Genomic DNA, 18,088 nt, shown 5'->3' with positions numbered 1-18,088 from the left:
GACCCTTCTGTATGCATGTGAGGCCTCGACTCTTTATAGGAGACACGAAAGGCAGGTAAACCACTTCCACCTTTCCTGCCTCCGAAAGCTTCTCAAGATTCGATGGCAGGACAAAGTCCCAGACACCGAAGTTCTCAGTAAAGCGAACATGCCCAGCGCTCTTACCCTCATAAAAAAGGCACAAATAAGATGGGCTGGCCACGTCCACCGGATGCCGAACCACCGCATACCTAAACAACTGCTCTACGAAAAACTGACTAACGGCAAACGTCATGTAGGTGGTCAAAGAAAACGCTTTAAGGACACTTTAAAAGCTTCCATGAATGAATTCGCCATCGACGTAAATTTGTGGGAAGACTTAGCCGCAGAACGACCAACTTGGCGCAGTCTTATTTATAAAGGCGCAGAATCAGCCGAGAAACACCGTACGCTATCTGCTGTCAGAAAACGAGAACATCGCAAGGCCCGAGCCTCAAAAAACCGTGGACCTAGTCAACCATCCTTCCAATGTCCATCCTGCAGCAGAAGCTTCACCGCACAGATAAGCCTCATCAGCCATCTCCGCACTCATGTAGCCTACACTGACCAAAGCCCACACTAAAAAAAAAAGAAGAAGCTTGATCTCAGTCTCATTGGCCATCTTCGGAAACGAAGGGCGAACATCATCAGTTCTATTACGTTTTTTCACTCATAATAGCTTGTTAATTAGTCCTTGTGACGTTAGCTGGAATTCAATTTGAAACTATACGGCATCCTAGATTGCTTACATTTATAGCACTTGTAGGGTTCTTAGCTTTCTACTCCCCTTAGTGTAGGGATTTGCCTATCTTAAGTTGTCAGCGTAGGGTTTGGCTTTCTAACTGTCGTATTATTTTTTACAAGGAAAATAAAAAGGATAATTTAAAGAATATTGAGAGACTCTAAGTCTCTAATTAAAAGGATAATTTAGGCTTCTGGCTGTCTAGTCTAGGGATATGACTTCCTACAAAAAGTAAACCAATCAAATAGAATCATACATTTTATTGTTTATCAATGTTACAAGTTTTAGTATTCGGGGAGTTGAGAAAATTGACTGACTAATCTTGTTTATTGAGACGGGTGTCGGATGAGTGACATTCTCCCGGCGTGAATTTTAGTTCTCTCGTTCTGCCGTTGTTCAGTCTGTTCGCTTTGCAAGTCTAATGTCGAATGCCTGAGTTTTTCAATTCCCCGCTTACTTCATAATATACCGGTAGAGCCTTTTCATCAATAAATAGCTATCGTAAGAATCAAGGGAAAAGCTATACCGGTTTCATAGTTATGTCGCATTAGAAATACAGATGTGTTGAGCTAGATTCTGTGTGAGTGGCGTTTGTTAACAGGAAGCTTGACTTATGTTCTGTGAGAGCGTTAGGTTTAGAATTTGCAGCATTGAAATGCACTTTGCAATAATGATGAATTTCGGTTAAATGTTAAAATATAAATTTGTTATTTAAAAACATGATACATGTTACACACTAAACACATTTCATTGAACACATTCACCATCTTGTGCGCGTGGCTCAAATTTTTAAACTGCACACCACATTATCTACCATTGTCCTGCATATCGACCCCAGGACAGATACGTGGACCTAACAACCCTCGATGAATACACATATACAATCCATTGGCTGTTGCGCCTGGATGTAACAACGTGATCTGTGGCGGCCTCAAACGCAAGAAGAAGAAAAAGATAGCACTGAAGATGAAGACAGTATAGTTTTTGAAACGTTTGTTTGCTGAACATAAGTTTAGTACAATGTAGACTGTAGATACTAACGATCTGTTTAAGCCTGATGCAGTTGATGCTGCGAGTTTGTTGTGGCGATATCGAATTACACTAGCTTTCGGAACACAGTTCCCTAGTCATGTGCTATGACGAGACTCGTCATAGCAGATCGTTAGAATCAGCAGTGTGAAGTAAGCAACGATCATGCTGCTAAAAGCGAAACTCAATCAATTGCATAATTTGCATTTTGCATAAGCATTGCATAAGTATAGGAGAGAGAGAGAGAGAGAAACCTTTTATTTTGTCTGCTGCAAAAAAATAGTATACGGTACAAATATAAACCGGTACAAATATATTCAACAACAGACAGGAAGCAGCGAAAGGCTATATTAGTCATCGAGTCAGCTGTTTCCCGTGTTTTTAATGTGACAAATGTAAAGCATCGGCATTACGTTGCAAAAAGATAAGCATAAGTTCCACAAAAATGTAAACAAAAAGTGGATTCCTAGCCCTGTGGTTTTATTGAAACATCAAAAAATATCACGCCCTACAAAAGCAAGTTAGTATGAGAAAAACAAGACAAAAAAAGAAAACACCTGTGCAAAAACAACAACTGATAACTGCTGGCATTAGCATAAAGGACGAAGTAAAAACACTAAAAGTAGGCCTATCGTAGTATATAAAATCATACTTTAACAAAGTCAGTCAGTTTATAGGCCGACTTGAGTACAGTTAATAAGATTGCAGTCGTTAATAAGTAGGCTAGTACGTCGCACAAGTTCATGAGTAGTAAGCCTACGTATAGTACTAACAATGTTCAATCCGAAAGAATCATCAATGTTGTGACAATAAAAACAGTCACGGACCAAGTTCATTCATATAATAATTTTTTTGTTTTTTTGTGAAAGTTTTAATACTCGTAGCCCCAACTATTTCTGAAGGTAAATCATTCCATATTTTTGGGCGTAAGAATTTCAAACTGCCTTGACCTTTTCTTGAGCTGACACTATGTAAGTGAAAGTTATTTTTTTGAGAAGCTCTCGTGCCATGGCAATGTACTTCAGTAATTTCCTGAAAGTAGCCTGGTAATAGCATATTTTTAAATTTAAAGACAAATTTAGAAATTTCTAGTTCATGCAAATTAATGATAGGAAGTATGTCGAGATCTTGGTACAGTGGTGAAAGTTTTGCTCTTCTGTTGCTAAAGGTTATTGTGCGAATGATTCGATTTTGCATTGTTGAAATTTTCTTGAGCAGTTTTTGTGTGCTTGAACCCCAACATAAAATGCCATATTGTGTTATTGAGCGTGCAAGAGCATAGTACAGCGTTAACATGCTTTATTTGTTTGTGTAGTTTCTAATTTTATAAAATATTCCAGATATTATCGCCAATCTCCCAGATAGATCTTCAATGTGATAGTTCCAATTTAGTTTGTCATCAAGAAATATGCTAAGATATTTGATGTTGTTTGTTTTTTGAATTTTTGTATTGTTTAAGACTACATTTAGTTTAGAAGTGGACCTCTCTTTTCGTTCAAGTAACATGTAAAACGTCTTGGAGTAGTTGATGCATAATTTGTTTGCATTGAACCAATCAGTGATAAGCTGCATGCATCTCAGTTTCAACGTTTTGTTGCAATTGCAAAATAGATGTTGCTGAAGTAAATAAAATAGTGTCATCAGCAAATAGCTGAGAATCGAAAGTTGTTATAAGAGGCAAATCATTTATGTACAGCAAAAAAAACAATGGTCCAAGTACAGATCCTTGCGGAACACCACATGTGATATTTTCATGTTTTGATTTGAAGCCATCAGCAAAAACATATTGTTTACGATTGTGTAAGTAAGATTTTATAAGGCCTCCAATTAAGCCTCTCAAGCCATAACACTCTAGCTTTTTTAGAAGTATTTGGTGGTTAACGGTGTCAAACGCTTTTGCTAAGTCAAGAAACAACAGGTAAACGTAATGATTTTTTTTCTTTGAGTTTAATTAGTCTTTCATAAAGATTACTTATTGCTAACGTTGTAGAATGACCTTCCCTAAATCCAAATTGTTGATCATTAATCACATTGAATTTGTCAAGGAAGCTTATCAAGCGTTTGCAAATTATTTTTTCTAGAAGTTTTCTGATATTTAAAAGCAAGGAAATAGGACGGTAATTACTTGGATCTGTTTTTGCGTTTTTCTTGAAAACAGGAATAACTTTTGCAATTTTTAGAGTGTCAGGAAATATTCCTTGTTTCAAGAATGCATTGAAAAGTTTAGTTAAATGAGGTGCAATAACACTTTTTGATAACTTTAACATTCGAGAAGAGATGTCATCTGGTGCATCTGATTTTTTAACATCTAGTTTGTTTATTAGACATTCGACTTCACTTTCATCAGTTTCATATACCGCACATGTTTGTTTTAAAGGAGGCCCCATGAATGAATCAAAGTTTGACTTTTGCTTTAAGTGTGAAGTTAGTTTTAATATGTGTAAAGTGGTAGTTAAGTTGGTTGCATATTTGTTCACGATTTTTGCATGAAATGTTTTCTGCAATAAGTTCATTGGGAAGAATATTCGTTTTAGTTTTCGTTTTTTGAAGAAGTTCATTGATAGATTTTCATGTTTTTGATGAGTCGTGTCTCGATTCATTGAAGCGATGCTTGAACTAGTTTTGTTTTGATATTTGTTTAATGTGAGCTAATTTGTTTCTATATTTTTTGTAAAAAAATACTTTTTTCAGAACAATTTTTTTGTAGCAGAGTTTGAATAATTTATTTTGGTGTTTGATTGAAACCAGAATTCCTTTTGTGATCCATGGTTTGTTGTACAATCCAGACTTTTTCCTACTGAGTTTTTTAATGGGAAATGAGAGTTGATTAGTGTTTGCATAATAAGTATGAATTTATTAGTGCTGTCGTTAACATTTTCAAAGCTTGTTGTTAATTTGAGGTTTTTAAGCTGATCTGAAAGATCACTCAAAAAATCATCAATTTTATTTTTTTCAATTTTTCTTGTTAAATATTGATGTTTTTTCGTTTTGTGTGGTACGGTTTTGATTAATAAAAATGTTGGTAAGTGATCAGATATATCATAAATCAATACATTAGTTTGTGCACTTTCACTGTTATTAGTATAAATGTGATCAAGTAATGTTGACGAACTTTTGGTAATTCTGGTAGGCACATTAATCAAGTTTGCGCATCCCAAAGCAGTTAAGCTACAGCTTGCAAACAAGAAGAAATTCTGGATTCTTTGTTGGATTTGGCTAAATCAATGTTGAAATCACCCAAAACGAAGAAGTCGCAACGTTCTTTTTGAATCATGTGTAAAGTATCATTGTATTTATCCAAGAAAACTTCAAAATTACAGTAAGATGGATGTCTGTATACAACGCCTATAATAATTTTTTTGAATTGTTATGAGACAGCTATATCCACATGTTTTCACAGTCTTCGATTATAAATTGTAGATCTTGCCGTTGAGAGTAAATGATTGAATTATGAAGGTACATTCCAACGCCACCAGCATTGGTTGGGGAATCAGCTTGTATAAAGTTATATTCAGCTATATTAACTAATGGATGGACGACAAATGGCTCCTCGTGCCCCATCCTGTGAGTACCATCTGCTTTCAACTAGATGAGAAACGAAATTTGTCCACAAAGAGCCTCCACCCGGACGGCACAGCTGCAAGGGGCAATTGATAAGTTCAGACGCCCCACCATTCTGCAGCTCAACATAGCAATACAGTCTCTTGACCAATGAGTCTACTGCAAAGTTACCACCACCTGAAACATGCAACGCAGACGAGGCATACCGGGACTTCTGCAATGCTATAATAATTGCGACAAAGGCCACAATACCACGTGGCCATCGAACCAGCTATACACCATGCTGGGACTCTTGAGTGTGAAGCTCTCTATCGCTCCTACCTAAACGCCACCCCGGGTATTGCTTCTAACACCGCCGCCACCAGACTACTTGAGCGGCTGGACGCAAAGAAGCTTGAGCGATGGAATGAAGCCGTCCAAACCATCGACTTCTCACACTCAAGCCGCAAAGCATGGAGCATCATCAACAACCTCATTGAGCGCTCAGCAAACTCCCCTCGCCAGTGCCCCGTTTCTGCAAATGCCATCGCTTCCCAGCTAGTGCAGAACAGCTGCCTACGATACTTTATGGCATCGCGGCCTTACTTACAGTACAAGCTGCTTCGCCTGCTTCCTGACCGACATATGGTCCATATGATTATGGAACTTGTCAGGAATCGAAGCTTCACCCTCACCACCGGCAATCCACGGCGAAGCAGACTGAGACGCCTGAAAAACGGCGTCCCTCAGGGATCGGTCCTGGCTCCACTTCTTTTCAACATCTACACCCACGACCTGCCAACCACGGTCTCCGCAAAATACGCTTATGCGGACGATCTGGCAATTCTCCACTCCACAAAGTCGTGGGAAAACCTAGAAGACACCTTGAGTCAGGACATGCAAACCATCTCAGCTTATCTCCAGAACTGGCGACTGAAACTCAGCAAAACCAAAACTGTGGCGGCAGCTTTCCACTTACAAAATCGGGAAGCTGATCGTGAGCTACATGTCCACAACAACGGAAAACCTCTGTCCTTCTGCCCCGAGCCAAAGTATCTTGGGGTGACACTGAACAGATCTCTCACATACCGCCACCATTTGGTGTCACTGCGCAAGAAACTGACATCCCGCGCTGCACTACTGAAGCGCCTGGCAGGCTCTAGCTGGGGGGCGAGGGCTGACACTTTGCGAATAGCAGCCTTAGCCCTTGTCTACTCTTCCGCAGAGTACTGTGCACCTGTCTGGTGCCGCAATGCTCACTGCCACAACATCGACACTGCCATAAACAGTGCCCTGCGCACAGTGACCGGATGCCTGCGTCTCACACCATTGGACAATCTCCCATTCTCGCCTGCATCCAACCCGCTGAGCTTCGTCGCGAAGAAGCCACTCTGTCCCTCGGTCGACGGGCACTGTAGCCTAACCATCTTCTCCACCACAAGATCTTTGCCTTCCCAAACAGGCACCCCGCCGACTGAAATCAAGACACCCATTCGTGCCAGCCGCTCGGCTTCTGATCAACGAAGCTGATGAACAAGACATCTCTGCGGCTACTTGGGCGGACCATAAATAGAATTCTTGTTATGTATTTTAGTTTATTTGCATTGAAACGATGTACTTTGTTTTCGTTTCCTCAGGTCTTCTCTTTTGCTTAGTGTTCATCCGCATGCTTTTGTTAATTGGCACTTCTCGTTTTGGGCTTACTTTGCAGGTTTCACACTATATCTTGGTTGTGCAATTTTACAATAAAACAGAATTCCAGTATGACTCTGATTGAATGAGCTAAAAACACAACAGAGTTATTTGGCGACGAGGATGGGATGCTGAACGTCTGAACGAGAAACTTACAGTGGTACGCAGAAGTGTTCAGTTTTAGTCCCTACGAGTTTTACTTTCTACAACTTTTAATTTTTACAATTTTTTACAATATGGACAAGGTGGTGGAATTAATGCAGTCGCAGCTAGAACATATGCGACAACAAATGCAGCAACAAGAAAAACAGGCACGACAACAAATGCAACAGCAAGAACGTTATCATGAAGAACAACTGAAGGAGTTAATTTCAGCCCTCAAAATTCCATGCGAATCAGAAAACCAAAATCGATTATCTCAAGCCATTCCTAAATTTTGTGAGTTTGATTCAGCTTTAGAACTTTGGACTGATTATTGGTCACGTTTTTGCACATTTGTAAAAGCACAATCCGTTCCTGAAGGAAAGAAGGCTCAAGTTTTCCTCACTAACCAGTCAGCCAGCATCTACAAGATGATCCTCAATCTGGCCGCACAAGAGTCTACAGAAAAGCCAATCAATGAACTTACAATGGAGGAAATTTCGAATTACATGAAGGCACAGTTCGACCCTAAGCGCTTCGTTATTCGTGAACGATTTCGCTTCTGGAGCAACTTGAAGCGGAAACCAGGTGAGACTGTTCGAGAATTGGGTGCACGAATAAGGCAAGCCGCTGCCACGTGCGACTTTTCTTCTATTACTAATCCTTTAGATCAGGGGTCGGCAACCTTTCTTCAGTCGCGGGCCAAAACAAAACTGCGCAGATGTCAACGGGCCGTACAAGTTTTCCATTTGCACTTCCGTTTTCTTTACTTTTCATAATATTGTTAAAATTGGCGTTCTTATCAGAGTATCTCCATATTTAGCTACTATAGGCTTATATAGATTAATATAAAGAAAATTAGTAACAATTGGTAACGAAAAACACCAAGTACTTTATTTATTGACAGCACAACATTAATGTGATATTTGATGTTGTTTCCTGCTAGAAAGTTTCTGAAGGTCAGGTGATAGGTTGGATGAGGCAAGAATCATAACATCTTGCAAGTGGTCATCAGTAAGTTGTGTTCTCAACTTGCCGTTAAATATACGGTTAATTGACTATTACTAACGCAACTCATGTAGCCTGCAACTAGCATGCAGTAAATAGGCTAATATAACCGGACTTCAAGGTGAAACTGCCAAGTACCTTGATGCTACCTTCTGCAAGCTTAAGCTAAATTTTGCCCCAAACCTAGTTTACTATAACAAAGCGACCCGTGATCGATAGGTCGCGGGTACAAAGGCGCTTTGTGATAATTTCCTATGCTTGGTGGATTCTAACAAGCAGCAAATTCTTCAAAGACAAGAATCACTTGTTGAAAAAAACGGAAAAATGGAACTGGGAGTAAATTATAACTCTAAAAAATAAAGTAATTTAAAAGTCTGGACCGGCTGTCACTAAAAAGGCCAATTCCTGCTTCCTAAGCTACACATATTTCTAAATTATCAACCTTCAAACAAACTAATTCTTAAAACTTCAAATCTATCAAACTATCTGTCAGGCCTGCAACGTCGCTCTCTCTAAAATGCAGTTCGCAGAGAAAGAATATCAAGGAAATTCAAAATGGCGACAATGCCCTAACTAAGCATTGTTGCGGCATAAGTACACAGGCTACGTGATTACAAGTGAGCGTTACGGATAAATATGGAAAAGTAAAAATTGCGAAAGTTTTACATAACATTTAGTAATCTTAATTCTGTTATGTAAAACCAAATGGCAGCATAAAATAATGGGATGTTCGTTTTGGCCCGCCAACTACAATTTGCAAAAATGCTGCGGGCCGGATAATTTTGCTTGGCGGGCCGGATCCGGCCCGCGGGCCGTAGGTTGCCGACCCCTGCTTTAGATGAAGCTTTGCGTACTTGTTTTATGTGCTCGGTAGGAAACGAAGCAGTTCTTAAAGCTCTCTTTAAAATTAAACCTGACGATCTTACTTTTTCACGTGCTCTTGAAATAGCCATAGAAACGGAAGACGCTGCAAAAGTGGCTAAGGAGACTGTGTTTGGCACTGAACCGTCGGTGGTACATAAAGTTAAAGGCACCGATAGACGATATTCTTTCAAGAAAGCTACAGTGGCCAGTGCTAATGCGAACAAGCAAAGTAAGTGCTATCGATGTGGTAACTCTAATCACCTTGCTAACAACTGCAGATTTAAAAATGCGGTCTGTCATTTCTGTAAACTTACAGGGCATGTACAATCCGCATGTCGTAAAAAAGCCGCACAAGTTCATTCTTCTAAGGTCAACTGCATACAGGAGGTAAATACTGTTCATAATTCGTCGAGTAAAGTTCCTAAACTCGAGGTTCAAATTTTTATTAAGTCTTTTCCCGTCTTAATGGAACTTGATACAGCTACAGGGGGAAATTTCATCTCTTCTGAAGTTTGGTCGCAGCTAGGCAAACCTATCTTGCAGACTCCGCAGCTACGTTTTCAGTCGGCAAGTAAGCACTCGATGCCTATTATTGGATCTTTCACTGCCGAAGTGAGCTGCAACAAATCGGGAAAGACGACCACAGTTCAATTTATGGTATGTGAAATCCCTAACCTTAACTTATTAGGGCGTAATGCTATTCAAGCACTAGATATTTCGGTAGATAAGTTCTTTTCTTCATTTTTGCATGCTATTCATTGTCACAACGACATAGATTTTAACTTGCAAAAATCATGTTCCGAGTTATGTGATCAATACGAAGACTTATTTAAACCTGAGTTAGGTTGTCTTCAGGATTACGAATTAGAGATTGAGTTTAACTCTGATTGTAAACCAGTGTTTTCAAAGCCCAGACCAGTGCCTTTCGCCATTCAAGAAGACTTAGCTCTTGCCTATGACGCCGGCATAGAAAAAGGTATCTGGACACCTGTACAATTTTGCGACTGGGGAACTCCTGTAGTACCAGTTCGCAAGGCTTCTACCGAAGGTAAGAAATCCAAATTAAGGGTTTGTGGTGACTATTCTTCGACAGTTAATCCACAACTTAAAACTCACAGGCACCCTTTGCCTCTTCCAGAGGATCTAATGCGTAAACTAGGGGGTGGCCACGGATTCACTAAGATTGACCTGGCAGATGCTTATAACCAGATTAGGTTAGGTCCAAAGAGTCGAAAAATATTGGCATTAAGTACCCATAGAGGGGTTTTACTGCAAAATGTTATGCCATTTGGCATCTCTTCTGCCCCAGGCCATTTCCAAAAGATAATGGATGATTTAACTAGTGACCTTCCAGGTGTAGCAGTCTACCTGGATGACATTTTGATAAGTAGAGCTACAGCGGAAGAGCATTTCCAGAACCTTAAACGACTACTCGATCGTTTATCTTCGAAAGGTCTTAGATGTAGAAAGGAAAAATGTAGATTTGCCCAGGCAAATGTCGAGTACTTAGGTCATGTTCTTTCTAAACAGGGGATTTCAAAGGGTCCTAAAGTCGATGCTGTACTGAACATGCCTGCTCCTTCCAATGCTGGCACATTACGTTCTTTTCTGGGGTTGGTTCAATTTTATTCTAAGTTTATGCCCCCAGATTTTTCTACGGTAGCGCAACCGTTATATCATTTAACCAAGAGTGGTGTTCCTTGGAGATGGGAACACAAAGAAAAATGCGTTTTTGCAAAATTAAAAACGTTTCTTTCCGCAGACGATGTTCTCGTACACTTTAACCCGTTGCTTCCTTTAGGAATTGCATGCGACGCTTCAAGCGTGGGCATTGGCGCCACACTGTTTCACCGCTCCCCGGACGGAAGCGAGAGGCCAATAGCCAATGTGTCGAAAATCTTGACAAAGTCTCAAAGAAACTACAGCCAAATCCAAAAGGAGGCTTTATCCATCATCTTCGATTTGAAGAAATTTTACCAATACCTCTACGGTAGGAATTTTATTTTGGTAACAGATCATAAGCCTTTACTTTCACTTTTTGGTCCAGATAAACCTACCCCTTCGCTGGCGGCTAACCGGTTAGCACGCTGGGCGTTGTTTTTGAGTCAATTTAGTTATACTATAGAGTATCGCAAAACAACGCATCACCAAAATGCTGACGCCTTGAGCCGTCTTCCGTCCAACGATGACACAATTTTTGATGGGGAGGAAAGTGCAGATGATGTTGATATTGTCTGCGCAATTGATACGTTGGATTCGCAGGTTAGTCATTCCGATTCTTCTACTTTGCGCAAGGAAACTTCCAAGGATCCAGTCTTGTCTAAAATCATTCGCTTTACACAAGAAGGATGGCCTGCGAAATCAAATGCTAACGATCCAATCGAACAGTTCAGAAGAGTTGCTGATTCTCTAACAACATGTTATGGTTGTTTATTATATGGTTCTAGAGTAGTTATTCCTTTTAAACTCTGCAATGATATTTTTTCTCTTTTACACGAAGGTCATTTCGGCATGCAGCGAATGAAACAGCTGGCCAGGACAGCAGTCTACTGGCCCAATATCGATGCGGACATTGTCGACCTCTGCCGAACATGTACTACATGTGGTGAGCATCAAGCTGCACGAAGCAAGGCTCCTATCCACCCATGGATAGCTCCAGAGAAGCCTTGGAGTCGAATTCATGTCGATCACGCTATTAATTTTTTAGGTTCCAATTGGCTTATTGTTACCGATACTTATAGTAAGTATCCTTCTATTCACCCAACTTCTTCCGTATCGACGTCTGCTACTATTGATCTTTTAGAGCAGGATTTTGCCCATTTTGGATACCCCCACTCCATTGTCTCAGACAATGCGACTACGTTTTCTTCAGAAGACTTCAAGAATTATTGTAAAGCTAGGGGTATAGTCCACATCACTGGAGCACCATACCATCCAGCTACGAATGGTGCTGCAGAGCGTTTGGTGCGCACTTTCAAGCAGGCGTTGAGAAAATCGTCGTTACCGCCTAAAAGTGCCACCACTCAATTCTTGATGCAGTTTCGCCGTACGCCTAATGCCAGTGGTTACTCTCCCAGTGAGTTATTAAACCACCGACAACTACGTACTAAATTAGATATTTTACTTCCTTCCTCAGCTCAGATCACGAAACCATCGACGAGTCTTTCGCCTCGGAAACAAAACCGGAAAACAATTAACTTCGATGTTGGTGATCCTTGTTATGCTTTATACTTTGGTTCCAGGCAAAGCCGAAGCCCTCGGTGGGTTCCTGCCGTCGTGGTGAAGCGACACGGGAGTCGTAGTTTGCAGGTTCGAGTGGACCCTCGAGGTCCAATATGGAGACGCCATATCAACCAGCTACGTCCGCGTTACATCTCGCCGGAAGACGGGGACCCAGGGGAGACTACTTTCACGTCGTCATCGACAGCTGACGAGTTTACGGTTCCATCGACGCCGATTGCGACCGAGGATTCATCGACGCCGACAGCGACCGAGGATTCATCGACGCCGATAGCGACCGAGGACTCATCGACGCCGATAGCGACCGACGATCCATCATCGTCATCGCATCACGAACAAACATTAAGGCGATCAAAAAGAAGACGCCAACCACCTTTTCGTTATGGGTGGTCATAAATTTTATTGGGGAGGTGTTATGTATTTTAGTTTATTTGCATTGAAACGATGTACTTTGTTTTCGTTTCCCCAGGTCTTCTCTTTTGCTTAGTATTCATCCGCATGCTTTTGTTAATTGGCACTTCTCGTTTTGGGCTTACTTTGCAGGTTTCACACTATATCTTGGTTGTGCAATTTTATAATAAAACAGAATTCCAGTATGACTCTGATTGAATGAGCTAAAAACACAACAGGCGGACCATAAATAGAATTCTGAATGGAGGTCAAGCACCACCAGACTCCATTCATTCATCCCCGACGCCGACACACGCCCCATCGGCCTGACACTACAGAGACAGGCATGGGTGCGCCTCAACCGTCTCCGTACGGGCGTCGGGCTTTTCCGCTCAACCATGCACCAATGGGGAATGGCTTCTTCTTCCTCCTGTGAATGTGGTGCCGAGGAACAGACTGCAGACCACATCATCAATGACTGTACCATCTTCAAGCCACTTAGCGGAGTGGAAGGTCTGCGTGTCATGGATGATGAAACCAAAGACTGGCTGCTTTCTAGCAGCCATCTAGTGTAGTCCGGGAACATCGTAAATCTGGGGTGGTAAAAGGATAGACTCTCGGCCCCAGAAGCTCAGACGACGACGACGACGAACTAATGGATTTTCCATTTTTAATTTTGTTTCCGTTATGCATATTATATTAGGTTTAAAATCCAACTGAGTCATTAATTCTTTTAATTTAGATTTGTTTTTTTATTAAGCTAACCATGTTGAAATGAAATATTGATAAATGTTTTTTTTGATCCATGCTTTAGTTTTGTACTAATTTCAGCAACGTCTGCTTACTCAGGGGGTGAGGAAGGTTTTCTTTGACGTTTTTTCTGTAAAGAGCTTTGTTTTTTTACTGTCCTGAAAGAATTTTTTAGTATCTGATGTAGAGAGGTAGTTTTTGGAATCGAAATTGATGTTAGTAGTAGACATTACAACAAACACAATAAAAATGACTCACAAATATATGTGCAATGAGTAAATACAATATGACCGATTAGGCTACGGAGCGACTTTCAGTTGATAGACGAAAAACTTTGAAAAATAAACAAAACAGTATTATTGCGTTATGAAATATTTAATTTAGCAAGAACTTTGGAGATTGACTAGGCACAGCAAGTAATAATTTAAATTTGAAACTAGGAACTAAATTAATTTACCATGCTTATATTAGTTGATAAAAGGTAACTCAGTGCAAAATTCCGTCAAGCAGTAGTACAGAAAAAAAAAAATGAATTGAGTTAAAATGATACCTGATTAAGAGTATGCAATTTAAAAAGAGAATTAAGACTGACGCAGATAATAGATAAATACACGTAGACGTAGCCTAATTTACTGTAGTTGATTTATAATACCAATCAATGTCGGAAAACGAAATGTCAAACAAAAGAATAAAATACGAGTTCGGAAGGTAAAAATTTCATAAATACTATTATTACGTCACAAAGTATGAAACTTAAAAGAAAAAAAAAAAAATCAACAGTCAGTCTTGACCTAGCTGATAACTCCAATATTGTGCAGAATTACAAAAAGATAAAATTAAACAAAAAATGGAGTGATAACGTACAATAAACTGTCCAGATTTGATCTTTTTTCTTCTGAAATTCGATTTGTTTAGTTTCCAATATGGTAAATTAACTTCTTTGGTGTCGATGGCTGAAATTGGTCTTGGTTGGGTTGAAGGTTACTTATGGTTGGGTAAATAACAGTGACGATCGGTGAGGGAAAGCAAGGAAAGCAGTGCTTACCTTAGCAAAAACTATGCAAAATATAATGACTGAATTCTAGGTTTAACTTCTTATCATTTTTATCACGTCTATTTTAACTTGAAAATTACTGTATTCGTGACTAGAATTACTCGTAACGCTTGTGAGTAGTCTAAGTCCTCACCAAACCGCATGTCTTGCCTATAAATGCCAATTGACGCAAACGCTTCTGTCAGAAACAATCACTGAGGCTCCAGGTAAGCAACTATCAAACTTGCTTTCCCAGATTCAAAAATGTCAAAAAACGCCTTCGTTTCATCCAATCCTCACTCGTTTTGCAAAACGTCACCAGCTGCTTAGCCAATCAGATGTGTTATGGTTATGGTAGGTTAGTTGTGCTTTCCCAGTGACGTCAATGCGTACATTCGCTAGAGCGAATAGACTAACTCGTCAGAATGGTCTCTCGTCAGGGTACACGCACAGCATCATAATGCCAAAAAGCTTGTTGCTGTTTTTTGATGTCTCCTCGCCATGTACTTTAGCCTACTGTACTAGCGTTCATAGCCATGCCTTTGCCTTTTTTACAGCGTTGATAAAACGTTACTTCGCCAATGAACGTTCAGGTGCGGATGCAATATTTAGTTTGTTAAGCTTCTATACGCAGGAGGCAAACTTATCCAGCTTTTTGTACAAATTGCTTGCGGCTGTAATGTTTAGGCCTAAGCGTTAGTTTTTGTAGTGTAGGCTTAACTGAATATCTGAAAATGAACATTTATGACGAATTAAACATTTAGACAACTATTATTCTATGTCTAACACAGAATTTTGGTCCTACAACGTTAAAATTAAGATTGTTCATGACTTCTAAACATTAAATGGATGTATGATCACGACATAAGCGAAGCACAATTTGACAGATTTTTATTTTTGATTTGTTTTGGAAATGCTCTCAGAGCCCACCAAATTGGAAGTGTTTTTCAAAAATTTCGGGGGGTGGCCCCCCAGACCCCCCGCTGGAGGTGTTGCTTTTGGCAACACACCTTCGGGCTTCGCCCGACGGTTACGCCCTTCGTGCCTACTGCCTTGCTGCAGCATATTTCCAAGTTGCTTTCCCAACGGTTTAAGCCACCGAACGTCACTGGTAAATAATTATAGCTCGGTTGAGAAAATGTAAAGGTTGCCAGAAGGAGTTCTTTTAACTTACTTTGCTTTGTCTTCAAAAACTTGGCGATCTGACTGGCAGCAGTGATTTAACTTCGTAAATGCAAAAAAGAAAATGACTGTTGACTTGTTAGCTAGCCTAACTCAAGGTTTCTACGAATTGTATTATCTCTTTAACTTCCTGCTTGATTTTGAAAATTTTTGTTTTGATATGACTACAATCAAATTTTCTTCTTGGTTTTTTTAAAACTAACTTTTTTCCAGGCTTTAATTTTTTATGATTCCATTTTTTTGAGTTAGGCCTGGAGAGAAAAATTTTGCTGCTTACTCTGAAAAGCGCGGGAACGTCAAGGACTTAGTGCTAATCAAAAACGTAAAATTTGTCCTTTATGTGCCAATACGACAATGTCCCGAATAAAATATAAGAATTATTTAAAATTTGAAAAAATTCCAGTTTCTCTGTATTTGAGAAATTAGGGTCGATCTGAAATGAATATATTTATTTAACAATTGGTGCCTTGTTTTATGTTGTTACTTTGTTTTGTATGTCTGTGGTACAACAAAGCGAACTCTTCATCAAAGCTTTATATTGAGAATAGTTGCAAGGAATAAATAGTCTAGTCCAGGGGTGGGGAACCTTTTTAGTATTGCGGGCCACATAAAATGAGAAATAACATTGGCGGGCCACTAAAAAATTCGAAATTTTATTTACAGATAAAAAATGTAGCGAAGTAGACAATGATTTATTTCACTTTCACAGCTAGTGGAAGGGCTGAAAGCTTTTATTTTTGGTGAGTCGTGTGATGTCTGCTGACACGGAAGATGTTGCAACTCTTAACTGCATCTCCAGGTTTTTATCAGTCAGTCTGGAGCGAAGCCGACTTTTGTTAGATTCAATTTGGAAAAAAACTGCTCGCAACGGTAGGTGCTTCCAAACAGAGACACATATTTCAAAGCATGTTTCCGCATGACTGGAAAATCATCAGCATTTATGTAGCGTTGATAAAAGTTGAGCAGTGGAACGTTTTGGTACATCGCTTTCAACGTACAGTCATTCTGGAGCTCTACTATTTCATGTTGGAAGTTACTAGGAACATCAGTTGCAATCACATTGAAAGAAGAGGCAAAAATATCTAACTCCATTTCTTTACTCTTAATGTCCAAAAATCTTGCATTAAATGTCTCCATAAGATTGACACACACATGGGCATATTTGGTTGTTGTAAAAGGCTTTTGCTCTTGCAAGGTAGGGAAATGTGCGGTATTATTGTTTTCAAGTTGTACTTTCTACAGATGTAGTTTAGCTTCAAATGATTTCACTTGTGCAAACAAGGAGCCCAATTTTGACGCGGGCCACATGGAACAGTCACGCGGGCCGCATTTGGCCCGCGGGCCGCAGGTTCCCCACCCCTGGTCTAGTCGAAACCTATACAGATTTGCACTCACTTGATCATAAATGCCTAATGGCGCTAAGACATCTTTTACTGCGCTTACAACCAACGATAGTATCGGTATTCCATTGGCTCTATTTCCCATCGACCGGCTTGTATCTATTATGACAGCTACTTGTATTCGCTGTGCAACGTAAGCTTGGAAAAACCATGATCTGTAAAAAGTAAATGAGATCGAGTCTTCAAATTTACATGTTCAATTATATCAATAGCTCATGTGGTCAAGTTCTCGACATTATGACGAAACGCTAAGATCAAGTGGTGCAAGTTCAAGTACTTTTTGGCATGTGCGATTGAGGAGATACCATCATCATTATTAAGTTTTTCCTCTCGCTGAGGTCGGAGGGAATGAAGCGCCAAGTTTCTCTGTTGTGAGACTTTTTTATCGCAGTTTTATAGTCGTCCTGACCAGTATCATCAGACCAAATTCATGGTGGGTTGCCCCGATTTCGTTTTCCGTTCATTTTTCCTTCTAATCTAATTTTTCCTTTTCCCATGGTTTATTTAACTACAGTTTTCCATTCGGCGGCACCTAATGCATAAAATAGAGAACATGCAACAAACAAAATTTTACTCTTTCAAACTAAGTGACCGGAGCCTGCCACAGTAATTCAGAGCCTCCACAAATAAGCGAAACTTCCACGATTAAAATTGTAACAAAAACTTTCTCATTTTGGGTATAGAGATTTTCACAAATCAAATGAACTCATCGAAGCTTTACACATAGAACAGATCAAACATACAAAAAATATCATTGTCAATGCTTTACGTACTTTTGTAAAGGATTTTTTTCAATGCTGCAAAATCTTTGAGTTTTGGGGTATGTAAACGTCAAGGCTTGTTCTGTTGCAAAGACTTGCCATTTTATGGATGAAAAGTTTGCTGCATTTTCTTTGCAAACGCTTGTAAAACTTTCCACAGGAAAAAATGAACTGGTTGAAGAACCAGAGACCAAAAAGCAACCATCTGTTTCTTCGACCTGTAAATATAGTTTGTAAATATCAAGAAATATTTGATAAAACTACCATTCAACGTTTTACAGGCAGAGAAAACTTTTTC

At 39.8% G+C, this 18,088-nt stretch overlaps 1 protein-coding gene across 1 annotated transcript in view; it reads right to left on the bottom strand.

Moving 5' to 3' along the window:
- The window catches only part of LOC145770815 (VWFA and cache domain-containing protein 1-like), a 64,554-nt gene that overhangs the window by 31,157 nt on the left and 15,309 nt on the right, over positions 1–18,088 (bottom strand). Inside the window, exons 5-6 of the mRNA XM_082582542.1 lie at positions 17,803–18,008; positions 17,025–17,184 (exon numbers count right to left, since the gene is read on the bottom strand). Of these exons, the coding sequence (XP_082438668.1) occupies positions 17,025–17,184; positions 17,803–18,008 (366 nt within the window). The remainder of the gene's footprint in view (positions 1–17,024; positions 17,185–17,802; positions 18,009–18,088) is intronic.

The sequence above is a fragment of the Aplidium turbinatum genome, chromosome 5 (assembly GCF_918807975.1).
Source record: "Aplidium turbinatum chromosome 5, kaAplTurb1.1, whole genome shotgun sequence".
NCBI classification, from domain to species: Eukaryota; Metazoa; Chordata; class Ascidiacea; order Aplousobranchia; family Polyclinidae; genus Aplidium; species Aplidium turbinatum.
This window is presented reverse-complemented; position numbering and strand designations above follow the sequence as displayed.